The sequence below is a fragment of the Barbus barbus genome (genome assembly GCF_936440315.1).
Source record: "Barbus barbus genome assembly, chromosome: 24".
In the NCBI taxonomy this organism is placed as follows: domain Eukaryota; kingdom Metazoa; phylum Chordata; class Actinopteri; order Cypriniformes; family Cyprinidae; genus Barbus; species Barbus barbus.
Genome location: NC_136752.1, coordinates 2,134,455 through 2,157,500, shown reverse-complemented (window position 1 = coordinate 2,157,500; position 23,046 = coordinate 2,134,455). Strand labels below are relative to the sequence as shown.

The following is a 23,046-nucleotide window of genomic DNA, read 5'->3' as shown; positions in this document are numbered from 1 at the left end:
ATGATGACAGAATGTGTATTTTCGGATGAACTATCCCTTTAAATGTTCCCTGTGTGTCTCGGCTCAGTGTTGGGAAGGACGGGTTGCTCTGAGAGTGACAGGGTCAGCAGGGTCACTGAAAGACAGCAGGAAAACAAGTGTGATCTTTATCGCTGTAGTCATTTCAAATATCCACTTCATATTCAGCATGTGTGTGTAATATCTCTGCAGTCAGCAGTTCTAGTGATCTGCCTACCTAGACAGCAAATTTAGGCATCATCCCGATGCGAAGGCTGCCCTAAACTGCAGGTAGCACAATTATTCTGCCTCATTAGATATTGTGTTTTGACCAAATTCTAAGGCAGCATTGCATGAATTCTCCATAAATAATTCAATCCCAAAATGCAGTGAGAGATTAATTTGAAACCCAGTTCATACAAAGTGCTGATACTAATGAATGTCAGTTCTACAAATTTGATATTGTTACACATGATTATGCCTCACTAATTAGCAATATTAGAATGAAAACTAAAATGTTTAAACATTTTCCATGCTGCATTAAAAAAATTATAATAAGCCTCCCCCTTTATAAGAATAAATGAATGTATAGGACTTTGACAATAGCAATAACCAGACCAAAAAAGTTTTAAAAGCTTAAAAGTTATGATTAAAGGTTTTGTTTGATGACGAGATCATGGGTTTTCACTTTGTTTAGCATCTTATTTATAGAAACAAGTATGTTTAAAGGTGCAGATGGGTTGAAAATGCTTGTTTTTAAAGGCCCATCAAAATCTAAATCTGATCAGACCAGCTGCCTTGGAAAGAGTCAAGTCAAGCCACCTTTATTTATTTAGCGCTTTATACAATGCAGACTGTGTCAAAGCAGTTTCACAGTAATATATACCTGTATATATATGGGGTCGGGGACTTGGTTTAAGGTCAAGGTCAAGGTCAAGCTGATATAGCACCTTAAAAGCAACAAGTGCTGACCAAGGTGCTGCACAGGCAAGACATCAAAAATACCAACCAACAAAAGCATTAAGACAATATTAAAATTTTAAACCATTAATTTAATGGTTTTAATGATTTAATCCATCGGTTGTTGATTGGACTGTGAACAGTGAGTGTTGCACACCTGAATGTCAGTTGCTTAAATACATAGCAGTCTCACAAGAAGAGCACATTTTGACATTTTAATTACAAAGATTACGAGGTATATTAAAAATATGCAGGAATTAATTGTTCACAACAAGACCAATAACATGCATATAAAAAATATGTCAATTGTGATTTCATGCCGACAGATGTGTAGAAAGAAACACTGAGAACAATCACTCAAATATAAGAAGAAGAGAGCAACTTCAGACACATTAATGAAACAAAACAAGACACTTTGAATAAGAACACACACACGCACGCACACACACACGCACACACACACTCTGTCTGAACAGGCCTTTATCAGCCGGCTCTATAAACTTCCCTTGTGCTTCAGTTGACTGAAACAAATCTTCTCCCTCATTTAGTAAATCAAAGCACTCTGTGCTCTACAATGATCCATCAATTAGCACAGCACATATTAATTACTAGCAGTGCAGACGCTCACACACTGATGCACTTTCAGCCAAACTTGCCCAAAACTTCCTGCTCATCCTCGTGAAGAATCATGTGTGTTGATGTGTTAAATATGAGCTATTGTGTGTGTTTTCACAGATGTGTGCGGTGGGCTACCGCAGGGTGAACGGGACGCTGTACCGCGGTGTGTGTGAACTCTGTCAATGCCACGGACACGCGGAGCACTGCCATGACGTCACTGGACACTGCCTGGTAATGTGTGTGTGTTTGTGTGTGTGTGTGTGTGTGTGTGTGTGTGTGTGTGTGTGTGTGTGCACATGCATATAATTAGTTCAACACAGCTGCTCATTTCCAATAACTATTTTGGGTAACACTTTAGTTTAGGGGCCAATTATCCCTTTTAACTAGTTGCTTATTAGCATGCCTATTATTAATATATTGGCTGTTTATTATTTTGCATGAGCATATTCTACATCTCTAATCCTACACAACGCCTAAACTTGACAACTACCTTACTAACAATTAATAAGCAGCAAATTAGGAGTTTATTGAGGGAAAAGTTGTAGTTACAGTTTTTCTCAATTGCTAAAACACTACACCCTATTGTCTGAACCAAATGCTCAGTTGCCTGAACCCACTGATTGAATCAATCACTCTTTTGGCAAAACCATAAGCACTTTTCACCTGTTTAGACACAACTTGCCAACACATTTTCATTGTGATGCACCCGTGCTGCATAATGGTGAGCACAGGTGACAAAAGTCAAACACAATTAAAGCACAGGTGTCACCACTTGAACACAACAACTCAAAACTGATCACACTTGTGGCTAATGATGTGAGGGAACATATACAGTAAGCCAGTTCAGAGAGCACTGGTTTGTGAGGCGCTACAATGGATAGAAATCTGAGAGGAAGAGTTCGTGTGAGAGGAGGTCGAGGTGGTCAGCGAAGACAAAGGACAGTAATATTCTGATGAAATCAGAGCTACTGTGATTGACCATGTTCTTGTCCATGGTATGAGCATGAGGGAGGCTGGACAAAGGGTACAACCAAACATCAGTAGATTCACTGTGTCCACCATAATCCGAAGATTTAGAGAAGAGAACAGGTAATTACCTTTTTTTGACATTATAGTACAGTATGTAAATGTTGACAGCAATTACTGTATGACATACTATAGTGAAGTGAAGTGACATTCAGCCAAGTATGGTGACCCATACTCGGAATTCGTGCTCTGCATTTAACCCATCACGCGTGCACACACACAGCAGTGAACACACACACACACCGTGAACACACACACGGAGCAGTGGGCAGCCATTTTATGCTGCAGCGCCCGGGGAGCAGTTGGGGGTTCGGTGCCTTGCTCAAGGGCACCTCAGTGGTGGTATTGAGGGTGGAGAGAGCGCTGGACATTCACTCCCCCCACCTACAATCCCTGCCGACCGGGGACTCGAACCCGCAACCTTTGGATCACGAGTCCAACTCTCTAACCATTAGGCCACGACTTCCCCGGTAAGTCCTGGTGGTAAGTCCCGCCCATCCGTAAAAACTGTCAATGCAAGTGAATGTGAGAAAATAATTATTTTCTCATATTCACTTGCATTGACGATTTTTCAATCTAGAGGTCCAGTGGGGTTTTACGGATGGGCGGGACTTACCAGCTCTATATGTATACTGTAAGTAAATATGTTTCAGTACATCACTGTACCAATGTACTGTAGTATTGTAATGAGGGTTGGTCTAACTGTTTGTAGGCCTAGTATTCCATGTATATTTTTGTACTTTATTTTTACATGGGCTTACTGTACACAAGTGGCAAACGCATACGATTTCTGTTTGTTTTTACAAGTGCTACGTGTAAATGCACAAGATTTCTGGTTTGTCTTTTTGTACAAGTGCTATGCACAGGTTTTCTTTGTTTTGCAACATGCATTCATGTCCTGAGCATTGTGTTTTCTATTTTTCTACGTAGTGTTTAGTGACTGTTCAGTAGTGTTTTTAATTTTGATTGACTCGTGGCACGATTTGACAACATAGTTCAGTTTTGAGCACAGATTGAACTGTTTTGAGGTGAAAGTTTGGTTTTGCAAGAAGAGTCTGAGGTTTTGTGAATGTAGCTTGAAAATTGGGTTTTGTGTTCACAGTTTAGAGAAAAGGATAGCAGCTTTCAAGAAATGTGTCTTAGCAATCGAGAAAAAACTGTAATAGTAAATAAGTGTTCCCTATTCTAAAGTGTTACCATCTTTTCTTTTTTCATGGTGAGTGTACAGAATTGACTTGTTGTGTCATTGCTGCTTTTGTTGTTGTAGCTGTTTGCCCATAATAACAGAACTGCATTATAACACAATCTGCTGTGAATGCAGTTCAGACAGAGTCACAGAAAATAGAACCGTTCCATTTCCTGTGTGTGTGTGTGTGTGTGTGTGTGTGTTGCACGCTGTTTTCTGTCTTGTTCTTTCTCTTCTATCCAGTGAGTGTGTGATTGTCAAGCCAGAGTAAATGGCATGGGTTAAAATGGGTTGTTTATTTGTATGCAAACACAAATGAGGTTTGGGTCCACATGATCTGTGAGTATTGAATTACATAACTGACACATTAACAAACATTATCAAACACCAACAAACATGTTCATACAACAGTATCACTTCCTCTGTCCATAGCTTGTTACAGCAGTGAACTGGACTGAATGAATACGTGTGTGTGAGTGTGTGTGTGAGTGTGTGGTTGTGTGTGTGTGTGTGGATGGATTGCACTGTGATTATCACTGTGTGCATGTGTATTTACTGCTCACAGATGAAATACTAGCGCTGTTCCGCCAATCCATTAGTCTGACACTGTGTGTCTCTGAAAGACTGATTAAAAGTGTTAATCCATACTGCCACATGTTACTTTTAAAAGTCTAGCATCACAATATTGTGTAATGCCTAATTAAATGTAAGCAATTGTGTTATATTGTCACTTTTTATGGAACAGGTTTTTTATGGAAGTTAAAGGTGGCTCTAACACGGTTTCATTTACTCATCTGCAGAACTTTTGTCTATGGGTCAAAGACAATAAAAGGGCTTTTTAGGCATTAAAAATACAGCTTTTATTATTATTTGTTGTTGTTGTGCATTATAATTCATACTATTTATTTATTCATTATTTTTCTGAGCTTAAAATAATGACCATCATACATTTTTACCATGATTTACAAAAGATACCCACTAAAATGTCATTCAGTGTAACAATAGTTACAAAAAAATAAAAAATCTTGTCAGGCATATTTAGAACAAGAATCTTTAGATGATATTAAAAGACTGTTTAAGGATCACAGTGCATCTCCCCAAAAAAATCTAATTAATTGCCATTTCATTTTAGGTCTTTACCAATCTTTATGATTTATCCATTTGTTAGCAAGACGTTTTTAATATTGTTTTCAAATAAAATAATATTTTGTGTTATTGTTTTTCTTTTATTTCTTTTAGATTTGTTTAAATAAGTACAGGTCAGAAAAGTATGTTTCATTTTTACATAAATAAAAATATACATAATCACATTATATGAACAATGAACATTATTTTATTTTCACAAAAGTTATTTGAAACATCAGACACTTAATTTGCATTTAACATGCTTTTTATGTATATAAAATCACTTAGTTAATTTAATTTGTGGATGCGGACACTAAAATAGGATGTCTCATTTTTGCCCTGTATATGTATGTGTGTATATATATATATATATATATATATATATAACACATCCATCTGTTGACGTTAGTCATGTGTGTTTGTCTATAAATGTGTGTGTGTGTGTTGTAGGGCTGCAGGGATCACACGGTTGGACCGTACTGTGACGAGTGTGCTCCTGGATATTACGGAGACGCCACCAGAGGAACTGCAGACGACTGTCAGCCATGTGCTTGCCCTCTTCTCAGCCCATCAAACAAGTACGTCAGCACCGATAACAGGAAGTCATGACCTCAGAACCTTAAACAGTCACATAACAGTATTTTCAGATTATTATTGTATGTAACTATCAGGCTATATTATGTTCTCCATATATTACATACAAATCCTCCTCAGACCCAGCCATAGACTTTTTCCACTGTAAAGACAACATATTTTTGCAAATAAGTCAAATATCAAATCATTCTGTAATATATTTCATAACATAATTGAGAATCATCTTAGTACAAAGGTTTGCTAAAAATTGATTGGTGAATGAAAACAAACTAAACAACACCTTGTTTTTGCCTGGAGTACTTCTACAGAGGATATGGCATAAAATATCAATAAAATAATAGTGTTTCTTATGCTATAAACAATGTAAAGGCACAGAAAAAAAATCACAAAACCTTTTTCATGTGTATCAGGAGGATCAAGTATATAAAAAAAATGTTAAATACGTTAATTATGCTTTCATCTTTGTTGCCACAGTTTTGTTGGTGCCTTTTTCTGTTCTAAAGAAGGGGGTGTCCCAATACTTTTGTCCTTATAGTGTCTATACAAGTCATTGGTGTTTGGTGATGAGTTTTGGTCTCAAGGTCTGCATATAAAGTCACACCAGAGGTGTTCAGCTGGGATCAGGACTTGTCTTTCTGCAGACCAGTCAAGTTCTTCCACACTGACTCAATCAATCATGTCTTTTTGAACCGTGTCTTATACACAGAGACACTGTCATGTTAGAATAGAAAAGGGTCCTGTCCAAACTGTTGCTATAAAATTAGAAGCACGTAATTCCCTAGAATATCATTATATGATTAAACATTAAACATTGCACTCATGGAAATTACTAAAGTAGTCAAACATGTTCATTAGAAGGGGGTGACCCAATACTTTTGGCAATATAGTGTGTGTGTGTGTATACACAAACAAATCCCTCTTTGAAACCCTTCCTATAGATATGAATAAAGTTTGCTTTTTGTAAGTGCTGCTGAAGTGGAGATTTCTGACTCTTTCTCTGACTCTGACTGTGCAAGAGAGAAACAAATCCTTTTGCATGTAGTCGCCTTAAAGAGACAGCTTAATACCTCATCTAAGGTACACATGTGTACCTTTTAGGGGTAAATAAGATACAAAGATGTTCTTTTGAGGCTACTGCCCCAGTGACAAGCTACAATGTTTGCACACTTTTTTTCTAAAAGAAACTGCTGTGTGCAAACAGGTTTCCTGAACATTGCTATTGGTTAGTCATATAGTCAGTGTTGAGTCTGTATTGCTATGCTGGGCTGTTCAGGATATTAGACGAGACCGAGTAATGTTGTTACTGTGTCAGAGACTCAAACAGCACAATAAACCTGTATGTTACAATGGGAGACGAGAAAATATTTCAAAATTGCACATATAATCTTGAACAATCTTGTGCCAGTAGCAGACTCAAATTCTTTAACTAAAACCGGTTAAGACCATAATTCAGTTTAAAGGTGCCATAGAATGGAAAATTGTATTTACCTTGGCATAGCTGAATAATAAGAGTTCTGTACAAGGAAATGACATACCGTGAGCCTCAAACACCATTGTTTCCTCCTCCTTATGTAAATCGTGTGAATGCAAAAGACCACTGAAAAATAGGTGAATCAGAACATAACACCAACTGTGACGTTACAGTCGGGATCACTAATAGTCACGCCCCCAACATTTGCATATACGCGCCCATGTTCTAGGCCAGCCAAACCTGCACAGCCGAATCATCAGAAGTTCTGCGGACAACAGAAGGACAACAGCGAAAAGGGCAGATCATGGCAATAAATGTTATGTTCCAGGCTGTGCAGGGGATGTGAAGTGCAGGGATGGGTTGGTGTCTGTATTCAGAAAGGCACGGAAAGCAAATAATGTGTTCTAATAAAATAACGCAAGCCATTAAAGGGACATGGTTAGCTGCTTGCTAATGCTAGCCTGTTAAATTACAGTACATAAGATTTCACTTACCACATAAACAGAGTAAGGAGAAATGAGGATGATGGCGAATGATTTACAGATCCTGAGCACCACTGACAAGCATCTGATCTTGTAAAATGTGTGGAAAGTGCTGCCGCTCCACAGTATAAACAGAGTTTGTGTGACCGCGAATCTCGAAACTGAAAGTGAAAGTAAAAAGCGATCGTGCATTTAAAAGCAGTTGCCCGGCATATTAGTAGCGGCTCCCTGATGCCTGGATTTTATTTACAGCATAATTACCCAACGATATAACTGCGCAAGAAAGTATGGAAATATATAGTTTCCTTCCTGTGAGCTAATCAGCCAATCAGAGCAGAGCTCAACATTATTATTCATGACCCTTCCAAATAAGGTAATAACAGACCATTTCATTCTAGGGAGAAGTCCTAGGGTTGTAAATGCACATGTAAACCCGTTTCTGGAGAATTTTTGCCCTTACCTAAACCACATACCTTCTATGTAGATATCAGAGAACAATTTAAAATGTTGTATCAATGCATTCTATGGCACCTATAAATTGGCCTTATTTTTAGCAGGTAGTATTTATAAGGATGACTTGTAGCTCTTCCAGCATGCAAAGTCCTGCATGCTTTAACGTCAACTCTGTAACTGGCGCATGATTTCAACACTAGGTTAATATTGGCTGTAGCTTGCTAGTGGCTAATCCAGAAAGAGTAGACATGTTCCAGAATCCAACAGCTGAACATTCCACATCCTCAAGCGGGCTAAAGAAAGAGTCGCTCCCCTCCTGCCCTCAGCATTCCCAGCATGCCCCTCAGCCGGGCTCCTGTGTCGTCTGAAATAGTCACACAGTCATTATGCTAGAGCTGATGGCAGAACCTGACCTTGCTGCACAGAGTTTGCCCGCCAGTTAAACCGTCTTGGGCTTCAGACTCTCTCTGGCCTCGGTTAGATCCAGAGCAAGCACTTATGACGAATGGGAAGGATGTTTTTAATTCGCTGCTCTTTTGTTTTTCTCTTTGTCCCTTTGTTGGCTCAAAAACACCGTAGTTTCAGTCCCACATGTCACGTCGATGCCAGGGGTGAGGTGATCTGCGATCAATGCCCGCCGGGTTACACGGGCACACGCTGTAACAGGTAAGACGACAAGGTTTTGCCTCCAGATTTTACCTTCAGTGGGGTAAGTTGTGCCACTTTTTACTCAAGCTCTCCTCTATACAAAAAGAAACAAGACTGGTTACAGTTAATGATATTTCAGTGTCTTTAATGTCAGGCCGTGCGGTGCGTGCATAATCATAATCATTAGGCACGTTGATTTTCTGATCATATTTTTTTTCCAAGCACATTTTAACAATTCCAAACCATATCAATCTTTATAACTACTATTATTTTTTTATTTAATCATTTATAAGTGATATTATTGTCCATGAAGACTGGAAGTGAAAAACTCCTTATATTCAGGTGTGCAGAATTTTTAGGCATATTTTCTTTTACCGATAAAATGAGATTTAACTCAGACTGAAGAGTCAAAAATGATTAAATCCCCATGAGAAATGTTCAAAAGTCTTGCAATACAGAAATGTTAAAGTTAAGGCATGATCATTGGACAGCAAAATGCTTATTGGGTCAGCGGGGTCAGAAAAAAACAGGTGGATAAGAAAAGACACTAACTGTGAAATAATTAAGAATTATTGTGAAGAATAAAGTGTAAACCATCAGGAACATTTAGTCTTCAGCGCCACCATTTTCCAGCCTGCAACCTTCCTGGAGTCTCCAGAATTACAAGGTGTCAGGTTCTCAGACAATTTGCTTGGGTAAAAAATCCTAAAAAGTTGTTTGAGCTCATTTTTTTTCTGGAAGATAAATTCTTCAAACAGTGGTAAAAGAGGATGTGCTGCTTGAGTCATTCTCAATTTATCTGTCCATAAAGCCTATAAAAAAAATCAGTCTTCATGTATTTCACAACATTTAGGTATTTAGGTTTTTTACCCAAGCAAAGTCTCTAAGAACCTGATACATTGTACTTCTGGAGACTCCAGGAATGGTGCAGTTCTGGAAAATGGTTCCTCATGGTTTACACCTAATTATTCACATTAATTTTTAATTATTTTGCAGGTAACAAGTCTCTTTTCTTCTCCACCTGTTTTTTTTTTTCTGACCGTGCTGACCCAATGCACATTTAGCTGTCCAATGATCATGTCCTAAATTTCTGTATTGCATTAGTTTTAAATATTTCTCATGGGGATTAAATAATTTTTAAATCTCTTTAATGGCTCATTTTATCTGTAAAAGAAAACTTGCCTAATAATAATGCACAACTGAATATAAGACGTTTTTCGCTTCCAGCCTTCATGGACAATTATATATCACTTATAAATGACTATAAAACTAAATTAATAGTGGTTATTAAGATTGATGTGGTTTGGAATTGGTCAAATGTGCTTGGAAAAGAATATGATCAGAGTATTAACGTGCCTAATAATTATGCATGCACTGTAGACTTCTGAATAAACAAAGTGATCTGGTCACACAAATTGCTGTGTCATGTAAAGTTGAATCAATGTGATTGGTTTACATTTCAAACCTTTTAAATACAAAGGTCAAGTTTGCATTTACAAGTGCTGCTGGCACATCTTACCCCAAAGTATCTGACACACTTTACCCCACAGCTGGCATTTTTGGGTAAAATGTTAGGCTGCATTTAATTATTGATGATTAATCTTTAGTCAGATTATGACTATGGATGTAAAACTCCATTTGACCTGTTTTATTTTTTCTGGTAATATGCTCACATGACACATATTATGCACAAAAATGTGCCAAATTAAACAGGTGACACAATTTACTCACTGGCACATCTTACCCGACACTTTCCTTATTTGTAGTAAATCCAGTGACTGAAGGTTTGCTATATTTCATTGTTAAACGTGCTTGTATAAAAGTATTGATTCTATGGTGTCACCAGTTCTGTTGTTCTGTATGGCTTGATAGTGCTACAGGGTGATTAGCAACCCAGGCTCATTGAAAATACATGCTTGTGGTGACGTTTCTGCAACACCGATATTACAGTACGTACCTTACTGCACATTTTGCGACAGTTTCAAAGTGGAATGTACAGTGAGTGATGCCAAAATGCATTCAATATGTGACTGAGGCCTCAATTTTATTACATTGCTTCAGGCCAGAGCCGGTGCCAGGTCACCTCCATCGGGGGGGGCATTTAAATTTCTAGGGGGGGTACAAATCACAGTACTCGTTTGGGGGGGCACGACCCGCAAGTGCCCCCCCTTGGCGCCGGCCCTTGCGGCGGTTCAGAATTCAAATATCCGGGGAGTGTCACTAAAAGCTTAATCCCTTTACCTACTCGATAGTGTTAACAAATGCAAAAGTGATTTAAAAAAATGCTTTCATTGTATAAGTGGCAGTGGGTGGTAACAGACAAGAAATGTACAGTTTAAGGGTGGTTTCCCTACAGTAGTTTTGTGGATTCATACCAGAGCGCTTCACCTCTCAAGTTCAATGCTGTATCGTGTGAACAACCAAGCAAACCTACTGCGTTAGAAAACCTGTGAAGCTGTATATGTGATGCTAACATTCAAAATGAACAGTTTTCAAATCTTGCAGCATGTTAAAGTCCTAACATAATATTGTGCAAGGAATTGTGCAAAAATTAGGCTTTCTTAATCAAAACTCTGGCCCTGTAAATCACTTTGCGTGAAAAGGAATAAGAGTTTTTTTTTTTTTTGCGTTTTACTATACCTCTAGTGTTCACTGAAAACTGCAGCAGTTTGTACGTATTGGTACTTTTTTTAGTTTTGCAGAAACGCAAGTAGAGACACCTATTTCCAATGATCCTTGGTTAGTTACTTTACACTTACAATCTTTAAAATGGCCCTAAATTTAAAACAAATGAATAATAATAACCTATAACCTGTTTTCCCAAATGTGCATCTTTGAGAGTTCTTTTCCATGTGAAATGGAATGGCATACTGGAAAGTCCCAAGCTGGGTTCATTTCTGATGATGCAGTAGATCCTTTTTTGATGCAGTTTTGAAACTTGACCAGAACTTCCCTGCAGAATTTTAATGGCATTGTACCAACACCTTAATGAGTCGTCTACGGGCAGCACTGCGAGACATTATGCTGTGATTGTGCTCCGGATTTCCAAAAGGGAAGGCAGCATAAGAAATGTTCATTAGAAAAAATGTTTGCAGTTCATGTCATTATGATTAAGTATTGCTAAAAATAACAGAATCTAACTAAAACTACATAGACTTTTTTACACATCTTTTTTGTGTGCTTGTGTGATTTTTATGCTTGTTAGAATATCATGTTGTTAGCTTGGCAATATAACACTATACTCTTGAAATCAATATCATTTCAACTCTTAAAATCATTTGGCAGATGTTTTTATCCAAAGTGACTTACATTGCATTCAAGGTATTTCATCAGTTCATGCATTCCTTGGAATTCAACCCATAATCTTGGCAAAAATGCTGCTTATGTAGAAATCAGTCAGTTTAGTGGTTCCTTTTCATTTAGGATGCAGCTTTAGAAGGGCACCTCCTACAAGGGCAGCATAATCAGCCTATGTGTCCTCTCCAGTAATTCTTCATATTAAACCCTTGTTGTGTGTGTGTGTGTGTGTGTGTGTGTGTGAGTGTGTGGTCCTGGTAAACCCTATGTTATGAGGACAAAATGTTCCCACAAAGATGGCAATATCCAAAATCCTTGTCCTTGTGTGGACATTTGGTCTCTGTGAGGAAGCGAGCTTATAAATCATATAGAATTAAGTTTTTTTTTTTTTTTTTTTTTTTTTAAACATAAATATGTAGAAAGTTTAGCTGCAGGGCTGGTGTAGGACAATAGAAAATACGGTTTGTGCAGTAGAAAAACCATTACGCCTATGGAATGTCCCTCTAAAACATGGAAACCCAACGTGTGTGTGTGTGTGTGTGTGTGTGTGTGTGTGTGTAAAATACCAAATAACACCATATGTTTGAGTTTGTAATATGTTTGTTTGAGTAGACTAGTCAAACAAATCTTAATCTCTAGGCCATATGGATCTCTGTGCCAGTGTGACATGAAATAATATTCAGGGATAAGATCGAGCAAATGGCTTGATCCTCTGTGGTCAGTGCAATGTGGCCACAAATGCAATATAACACAAAGCAGCTCCCTCGCTAGCATTGGCAGCTGTAGCACTCATGGTTTTGTCTTAATTTCATTAGCATCAGAAATCACTGAGCTCATCTATCATGCAGAATATTTCCATCAGTCTCTGTTTATTTCTTTCTTTCTCATCCCTTCAAGTTCCCCACTAGGCGTCAATCTCTCTCGTTCTCTGAAGGTTGATATGCTGATGTGTTAGCATTAGCATATGCTGCATTCTGGGGAGGTTGCGTTAGCAGTCGTGCCAGCTCTGTACGCAGACTAAATCGCAGTGGTGTCGTGGAATACGGCGTCTAGGTCTCGGCTCTGCTGTGACCCCACCCCTGAAACAGATGGAGAGGGACTGCTGCAGTGCCACGCTAGCTGGCACCAAAGCTCTCCACGCTGAGCCATTAGCAGACACAAGGTGGAAGGAATGGAAACGAGGGAGCTGGTGGTGTGTTATGGAGGGCAAGCGAAAAAAGTTAGAGAGGAGAGAGAGAGAGTGAACGGAAAGGTTTCTCGTTCTGGGAAAATCCAGGGACAGACGCACGTTAATGGGGCGAGATGGGACCGATCCATCACTGCTCAGACGGGGCTCGAACCCAGTCTGTCCCCTGAGAGACCCACTGAAAGAGATGTGAAGGACATACTTCACACAAACTCAGTCAGGCGGTGCTTGTCGCTCCTAAAATGCGTTCTTAAATATGCTTTGTACTGAGGCCGTCCAACAGGGAAACTACATTAAATAGAGCGCAAATAGAGACTTAATCACACACGTTACTAAGGACTTTCAAAGGAGGTTTCAAGAATTCCTCATAGAATGCTCAGATAATCTGCAATGCCAAGGCAAAGATTTTAATATGAGCTCAAACATTTCTCATCAAATCTTTCAGAATCTGCATTTCCCAAAAGTACTGTAGTTTAAGTAGACCGAAGAGACCTTTGGTGCCAAGGGGTTTCTTCAGTCTACTTGATAGCTTTTGGGAAACATCAATGAATCCACGTTTGTTGTATAGCTTTATACTTTTGTGCCATCTACTGTCTCATCAGTGCCTCTTTAGTTTAGTCTTCTATAGAATTTTCCGAAAAACATCAAAGATAAAGATAAAGTTGACATTTCAATACAATTTTAAATCTCAACATTGTCCAACATCGCTGTAACCACCATAGACACTGAAGAGGATATGTTCAGTTCCAGTATTCAGGTTAGCAGTCAGCCAATGTGTGATTTTCAGTGGTTAAATCTTAAATTATTACATTTAGTCTCAATAAATATGTGACCCTGGAGCACAAAAAGTCGCTGGGGGGTATTTGTAGCAATAGCCAAAAATACATTGTATGGGTCAAAATTATTGATTTTTCTTTTATGACAAAAATCATTAGGATATTACGTAAAGATCATGTTCCATGAAGATATTTTATAAATTTGACACTTATGACTGGTTTTGTGGTCCAGGGTCATATATGTGGTTATATATTTTGCCAGCAGTCAAAAGTTGCACATAACTAGTTCTCTTTAAACAGAAAACATTGTAGAATACAATGCATCCTACAGTACATAATTTTTAACACCACATCCTTCACACAACTTCAGAGGAACCATATCTGTAGAGCCAAACTAAGCCCACTGGAGCACTACCAAGGACTTTAAAGCTTGTTTTATTAGTGTACACAGATGAGCAACAAGTGCCACAATTTAAGCGTAACATTAGTTGTGGCAGGTCACGTGAGTCACGCTTGCATCAGCTGACTCTCAGCTGATCACATCTACCTATAGGAATACGACACCTATCGCGGCATTCCTATATAAGCATTATTCAGCATTATTCAGTTCATTATTCAGCAGCTTGCTTGCTCAGGAGCAAATTACCCTCCTCCATCCCCAACTCCTCCTTTTGCCACAGTCAGGACTCGGCTATTGACATTCATGTTGAATCAGATTCCCTTATCTTGAATGTGTTACACTAAATGTAATTATGTACATTAATGATATCTGCTTGGTTCTGTTCTGTTAACCCTTAGGGGTTTATTATTGCTGCTCTCCCTGCTCATTCATGACAGGCTGCATGGATGGGCAGGGAGTTTTTGCCCAGAACAGATCCATACCACCAAACCAAACGGTATGCTAAGTGTCTATCATTGACGATAGTGGTCCTGATAGAATTGCTGATTTCTTCCATTTTTAAATATCTCACTTTTCTTAAGATGCAACTTCAGAGACTTTAGTGTTGATTGCAATGATTATTGACTCTCATAAAACATAAATTGGAGATCTAAATTCCAAATGCACTAACAGCCACACAAACCGAATCCAGATTATTTGATTTACATGTGTATGTTATATTTATAGTCTAAGCTACTCTTGGGGGGTTATACGGTTTAATGTAGTTGTGCTTTACTATTTGGATATAAATGTGATTCTTATGTAGATTAACCCCCAACACTGCATATTTTGCATCTCTCCTTTGTCTGACACACCCATTTCAGGTCTTGGAGTCTGAGTTGAATCAAATGTATTTGAAGGAGACATACAGAAAGTGCAGTTCTGCATGCCCAGTTCAGCTGGGAGCTCCAGAATTACGGGTTGGAACCACTGGTCTAAACCCTGAAACCCTGTCCGTAGCCAGTTTACATCACATGCACCAAAATAATGGCAAGAAAGTGCCATTCTGAAATATTATGAAAACACAATGAGAAAAAGCTGCTTACTAATGGAGCTGCATGTATATGCAGATAAAAAGTGTCCATTTTTGGTCTCCATGTACATGTTCTCAGAGTAAAAGCCTGTGAGCCTGCTGTTGCCGTTACAATGCAGTTGTGCAAGCTCTTATATTCATCATCTCACCCCCCTGCTTTATTCACTCACTGTGTCTGTGTTTGTTGTGAAGCATGCCTTAAGCTTGCTCTGAGAGTGTAGTAGGCAATCAGTAACAGTAATGGGCTTAGTGATACTTTCAGTTTAAGAATCACTGACCCAAAACAGGAAAAAACAATACCCGCCTCTCTCCACCCCAGTCAGTCTTTCACTGACCTAATTCAGCTCGGTCCCTCCATAGTGCCTGGTCCTGCTCTGAAATAGAGTACTTGGGTTTAGTTTGGCCCTGCGTGGCCAGTGACACCTGAAACAGTGAGCGAGTCAGAAGCCCCTTTCACACCGCTTTAGTTCCAGAACTAAAAGTGCAGTACTAAACTACTGGGACGATTTTGCGTGAACTATTTCCCAGTACCATTTAAAGGGTTGCATTTGCACCGACAGTGGGTACTAAGAAGTGACGTAAGCCGGTCGACAGCGACGTCATTGTGCGCGTCATTTGTTCAACAACGAAAACAAAGAACAACGACGTTAGGAGGATGGAGGACGCTGTGATCGGAGCTGTGTTTTTGTTGTCTCGCGGGTTTCACAATAATGGACATGGAATGTTTACACCGTATGTGTTGACATGGCATTTTAAATCATGGCGGGTGAGGGCGTTTTCGTACGCGTTTAGCCAATCAGCGTACACTTACATCACAATAGTTCCTATGGAACTGTTTTAGACCCTACTCTGAAGTAAGAGTTAATTTAGTTCCTCCAAACGGAGTTCCAGGAACTAAAACAGTTCCTAGTTCCCACGGTGCGAACACACCAAAAATTGGGTAGTTCCACAATTAGTTTGGGTACTATGAAAAGGTTCCTGCGGTGCGAAAGGGCCTAGAGAGAGCAGGCTGAGTTGAATGAGGTAAAAAGAGGACAGAAATAAGAGTTTGGAACAGTCCCAGGCTTTTTTTGTGTTTGTTCCCTCGTGTGCAGACACACAGGAAGTTGGCTGTATATATGGTCTGGGTTAAAGACACCTGGCCCTAGTCATCAGTGCTTAAGATGACTCTCTCACAGCAGAGCTAACGACAAGAGAAATTATGAGCCGGCACCAGAGGGAGAGGAAGAGCCAGCCTTCAATGCTCAGTTACCCTTTAAAGGGTACCAAAGCAGTGCAGAGGTGACAGTCTGTCTGACAGTGTGTTGGGGGTTATGTATTTTTAAAATGGTAGGTAATAACTTTTCCATTTACCCAGACACTGTTACTTAAAGAGATTCTGTAATCATTTCCTAACCCTTGTTTACTCCCGATGACTTCTAATTTGTCCATTAATGGATACCAGTCTTTACTGTCTTATTACACTAAATACTAATTTAAAAAAATAATAATAAAGTATGAAAATAGTGGAAATAAAAAAACTGCATGATCAGATTTTTAATTGTAATTTGTCCTAGACAGAGCCTTGTGGAACTCCATATTTATGTTAAAGATCGGTCACACTTTTTGATCCATTGACTTCCATTCCATGCGCATACGAATGTGGGAAAGCAGAAACGCGAGCTCTTGCAAAGTTGTTTCGCATTTTGCTGGGTTACAAAGTTCAAGTTTGTTGAACTCTGACCTGTGAATTCGTATCACTTGAAACTGTGTGACTAATACAAGGCCGATTCATCACAGCATGACCTCATAGCTAAATTAAAAGAACATGCATTTAAAACTACATCACTGCAGGAAAGTGGAGTATTGTATGTTTTAACATTATGGATTTATTATTATTTGTTGTGTGTTGAATTTAAGTTGTTAATAACACCCTGCAGAATGTGACGTCAGGTCACAACAGATACACTCTTAAAGTCTATTGTGATTTACTCAGAGACAGCTCCACATTTACACACATCCGTAGGAATAATCTGACAAGTAAAATTAAACAAGGCCAGTGCTAACATGGTTCCACTCCTTTCCAAAGAACATCATTAGCTATAGTACAGAGAAATACATCAAAATTCAGATGATAAACATCAGTCAGTATTTTCATTCTCATATTCTCATATATGAAAGTGACAAAATAGCAGTTTGTTTATACTTTGTTAGCCTATATTTTACACTACAACATATGAATGGTTAATATTTATTCCAATGTCTGATCTTCACATTTTCCATATTGCATTTACAGTCATGTTCTTAGGAGACAATTTCGTACCAAAGCATGAACTTACATGAAGTTCACTAACCGTTTTAAATAGCAGTACCAGGTACAAGTAAAAATCACACTTTTAATGTAGCCCAACATACAGTAACACAACTATAAATGCAGATATTACTGTATATGTACCAAGATTTCTTAAATAAGACATGAGCCCAGTGCATTTGTACTGCTGAAGGGATATTATGGATTTTAAAGTTATTGTGAGATCTAAGACATTGTTTAAAAGTTGAAATCTCCAACATGCACAGTTAGAACTAGATTCTGCTCTAGCGTGCTACTGGGACTGTAAAGACAGTCACAAGCAATACCATATTCAATTAATAAGTCTAGGGTGGCTTGCGGAATCCGCTGAGCGTGAGTGAAACACGGTGATTACTTTCTCTTTCCACCATCATGCAGATAGCGCAGTCGTGTGCAGATAAGTGCAGAGGAATTCATTTAACATGAAGGCAGTGGATAGACTGTGCGTGTTTATCAGCCAGCAGCACAAGTTGCTTCAGTAGAGATATAGGATCCAAACGCACCGACAGCAGATAAGAAGAGCGGGTGGGCGAAGCGAGCAGAGAAAGTGATAGCGTCTCTTCCCCTTATATTTCTCTCACGTTCTCATCGTCTGCGCTTTGTTTTGGCGAGAAATGTCTCAGGCGTTCTTTTCATGATCAAAATAAGGTTGTTCATCAGACGTACTGTAATGGAGTCAGTTCAGTCGTGTACAGCTCCTTTTAAAAGAGAAACGGTAAATGACTCGTCAGGAAATGCAATATACTTAAATGCTTTCCCTAAGTGTTTCCATTTATCCCACTTTACCCCAGCTATTCTTGACAGACAATCTGTTAAGCTCAGCTTTAGCTTCTGCATACACTATCGCAACTGCTAAAGCGACCTCTGATCTGATTCAAACTGCAATTACAAAACAATTACCACAAAACAAACCCGCATACAGGGACTAGGCCCACAAGCTGGCTGACTTACATTATCCAGCTCATTACAGTGCCACACAGGAAGTAATAAAACAAATGCATGTGAAAGTTGATTTGAGTGTAAATTATTTGATCATGTGTGAGGAAAGAGATGGTCACATGATACATTATACAGTTTTATGCCACCATAGAAGGTCTGAAGTGTGTTTATTTGCAGCATTTTTCCTGTTTGCAACTTTAAAGCATGTATTCTACTCTGGATGACCTCAGGTGTGCTAATGGCTATTTTGGGCGTCCCAACATTCCTGGGGGTTCCTGTCAGCCGTGTACGTGTAATGGGAACCTGGATCTTACAGCAGAGCTCAGCTGCGACCCGGTGACCGGAGCCTGTCTGCGCTGTCATGAGGGATATGGAGGACCGGACTGTGAAACGTGCTCTGACGGATACTTTGGAGATGCTCTTATTGCCAAGAATTGCCAAGGTGAGTGAAGGAGCTGCGTTTCATTGTTTTCAGATCATAGCACTTTAGCTAACAGCAACATGTGATGTCTATTCTCTTATAATCTCAACATCAGCCAATTTAGGAATAAATGAAAAATCCTGAATATATCACCAGAGGTAAGGCTACATATATAATAATAATAATAATAATAATAATAAACATAACATGGATGAATTGTTCACAATTATATCTATAACATGCATAATATAAAAATAGCATATAAACTCTCCACTGATGTTTATGAATACTTTTTAAACCAAAAGGCAGATTGTTTGTCAGATTATTATATTTCCTTCTGTAAAAGACATTTAGTGTGATTTCAGCTTTTTAAAAAACATGTTTATTCAGTGAATGCCCTGTGAAGAACTACACTACCCATAATCCTGTAGAGAAATCCACTAATCAAGTCACAGTTACAATGATCACGGATGTAGACAATTCTTATTTGTTTTTATGAAACTGTAATTTGATTGGCTTGTTATTAGTTAATTATTGCACAAAATAATTCAGGCCTTTATAATACAATAATATTTTGTTATTTTGTTTTTGTAAAGATGACCTGTTAAATATGTACTTTGAAGTACATATTTAAATGAAAATATCTAAATTAAAATGTAAGGATTGAAAAGTAAAATGTTAATCTTGGAACTGTTCTCAGTTTCAGTAGAATTGAGATGTCAAATTCACTAAAATAAAACTCATTTATGTAAACGCACTCATTCATTATTATCAATTTGTTTTAACACTGCTTTTTTGGGGGGCGGGGGATTTGGGGGACCTCCCACAACAGAAAATTGGGCACCCTCTCTTAAGCACTCTACAGCTACAGTAAAAGGCGGGATATTCTGCTCCCTTCCTGAGACACCATGTTTGGTTGTCACTTTAGGAGTTTTTAATTTGTCTGTTTTTGTAGAAATTAAATTGTGTTCTTCCAGACAGCCTGCATGGCAGATGTGTGTGTGTGTGTGTGAGGTGAGTTGATCCAGTAGCTCGGGCCGTCTACCCTCAAGGACAATGCACACAGACTACCCTCCAACAAGCCTCACGCAACACCATCTGTGCTCCATCTCAGTCAGAGTCAGGCTGTTCAGAAAGTGTGTGTGCATTACATTGAAATGCAAACTGTTCTCCTGCAGCCCTACAGCAGTGTGCCTACGGTTACACCGCACTGTAATTTTAAGCAGGATAGAGCCATTCTGTTTGATTGTTTTCCACACGCTGCACTGATTAGCATGCAAAGGGGTCATGGGATATTGAATAATCACACTGGTTTTTAATTTTAGTTGTTATACACGCCAGAGGCGAGTTCAAAACACATTTGGGTTGCACAAATTCCCTTGGTTGTGCATGAAACATGACAATGAAACAGTTTTCCCAGTCTGTGTTCCTACTGATTTTATCAGTGCTTAGTGCATTTGATATAGTTATAATATTGCAAAACATATTCAGATGGTGGTGTCCAATTAAAAGTCTGCGATTCAAAGTCTTATTTGAACAGGAAGTCTTAGAAATTTGAATGTCAAATTTATAATGTGAAAAATTTTGTAAAAAAATTATTAATTGTTCCTGTTGTGAATTTTTTTTACTTTTCAAATAAAAATTGATCAGATTGTTATACTTAAACTTTAATTAGATTGGAAATGCTTATATTAAATTAAAGAATTTCTAAATAAAAAGATTTCACTAATATCAGACACACAATAGTCATATTAAAAATTAAAATGCACCAAGTTTCATTACTAAAATATACAAATCAGTGAAGGCGAGTGAACCGAGAGGATGGAGCTTAGGTGTGTGCTGTGATCTTGTCCATTTTTAACCTCTAAAGCATGTTTATATTTAATGTAAGATAATAGGATTTTCTTTATTTCTGTTAGGAATAACAAGTTTTGAAGAGCAGAATCAACAGCAGAACAATGTAGTGCAGCATAGCGCTCAGTGGGATGCTTACAGAAGTTGTTTGCATGACCTACATTACACAGAAAGGCTTCTTTACCTGCAGTGTTATACATAATGAAGTACACGCCAGTTTCTCCTAAACACAGCAACACTTTGTTTGGAATATATAAAGTATGTATTGTCAAAAACATTGATGAAAACGTCAATGATCACGATTTAAAGGGGACATGACATGGATTTTTTTTTTTAGTATTACTATTTTAATTTGTTCCTCAAAATGGTTACTACAATGGTCATTACAAAAATGGTTTACTTGTAATGTTTTTTTGCACACAAAAAAAAAGCAAATAAGTAAATAAATATGCAGAAAATTATTATTTTCAACCCTTATTCTGACCCTGTCTCTGAAATGACCTGTTTTTAAGGGCGGGTCCTTTAAAGTTTTGATTGGCTAACATCATTGCACTATCAACACCCACTCACTATGTTTTAACAACATAATAAAATAAAATGGTAATTTCCAGACAATGCATTATAAAATCATTTACTTACAGTTTGTGATTCAGCTGCAGTCAGATCTAGCACCGCTTCATCTTTCAACAAATGTTTCTTTGTGAACTCTCCATGATACTATGCCTCTTTTACAAAACAAAATCTTGCCATTAAAAATAAACTATCCACTTTTTCCTGTTTTTACTGTATTCTTCCTCAAATAAATGGAGCCTTACAGAAAAGGCTGCCTTCAGAGACTGTGAGAGAGACTCATTAGTAATGGACAATAACTTAATATGTGGCTGCACAAGAGTGCTCTCTTCCCGATCGCGGGGACGTTTATTTTGGCGGAATGCAGCGCATTCGGTGGAGTGCGTCACAGCGCTGAGCCTACTTGATTTGGTATGGCATTAGCCGTTACCTGTCTCCAGTTATAACTTGTGAGATTCCGTGGCAGACAGCTATATGATCATCCTTATGTTCCTTTGAGTGTTTTAAGTGGTGTGCGTCCAGAGAGAAAGTGAGTTTTTTTATAGATTTCACCGTTATTCGAAGTTGATTTCTGTTTACTGAATAGAGAAGTTAAAAGAGTGATGCATAATGTGAAGTATAGCAGTATTTGAGACCACATCCAATGTAAAGTGTGATAACCTTTATACTGTTTAAGCCGTTTATGTTTCATACTGCCTTATTTGTTGTATTCAATGCTATATTGTGTTGATGTATGGGGGAAGCCAATAGCCTCTTAATACTTGAAATTATGTTATAAATGTAAGCATACTGATGTTGTGTAGTGTGATAAGAAGCATTGCATGTTAGAAAATGTCTTTATTTGTTTGTTGCAGAACACACACAGTTTCAAGATTCAAGAGTTTTATTTGTCACATACACGATTATACAGAATATAACCAGCAGTGAAATGTAGGTCAGGTCCGCTCCAAGGACAGTGCAATTATAAAGAATACAAATATTAAGAGAAGAAAAGTAGAAAAAATAAAATAAAAGATAAGATAAAAAATATAAATATAAATGTGCAGGTCAGTATGTTGTTGACTTGAATAGTAATAAGAGGAATGTGCAAAAAAGTTATACAGGGTATTTAAATAGCAGCAATATGAGGTAGAGAAAAATTATGAATAGCTTATTGATATAGTGATATTTACATGGAGTCATGTGATGTTATGACACAGAGTTAGAGTTTAGGAGCCTGATGGCCTGGGGGAAGAAGCTCCTCCTAAGTCTCTCAGTTTTTGCCATCAGGCTACGGAAGCGCTTACCAGATGGAAGCAAAGTGAATAGATGGTTACCAGGGTGATTTGAGTCCTTGATGATTTTAAGAGCTCTACTTTTGCAGCGTTTGAGGTAGATGTCCTGCAGAGAGGGGAGAGCAGACCCTGAGATGCGCTCAGCTAAGCGCACAACTCTCTGTAGTGCTTTGCAGTCCTGATTGGAGCTGTTTCCATACCACACTGAGATGCACTGAGTCAATACACTTTCTATGGTCCCTGAATAGAAAGTTTTCAGGATTGCTGGTGAGACCCTGAATTTCCTCAGCTGTCGCAGATGGTACAGTCTTTGCCTGGCTTTCTGTAAGTGGATGCTGACCCTTCTAGGGACATAAAGAACGAGACGA

At 38.4% G+C, this 23,046-nt stretch overlaps 1 protein-coding gene across 1 annotated transcript in view; it reads left to right on the top strand.

Annotated features, from left to right (window-relative positions):
- The window catches only part of LOC306844166 (laminin subunit alpha-2-like), a gene marked incomplete at both ends in the record, with an annotated part of 216,864 nt that overhangs the window by 117,052 nt on the left and 76,766 nt on the right, over positions 1 to 23,046 (top strand). The window contains 4 exon segments of the mRNA XM_079376117.1: positions 1,693 to 1,806; positions 5,363 to 5,490; positions 8,492 to 8,578; positions 18,790 to 19,001. Coding sequence (XP_079232243.1) covers positions 1,693 to 1,806; positions 5,363 to 5,490; positions 8,492 to 8,578; positions 18,790 to 19,001 — 541 coding nt within the window.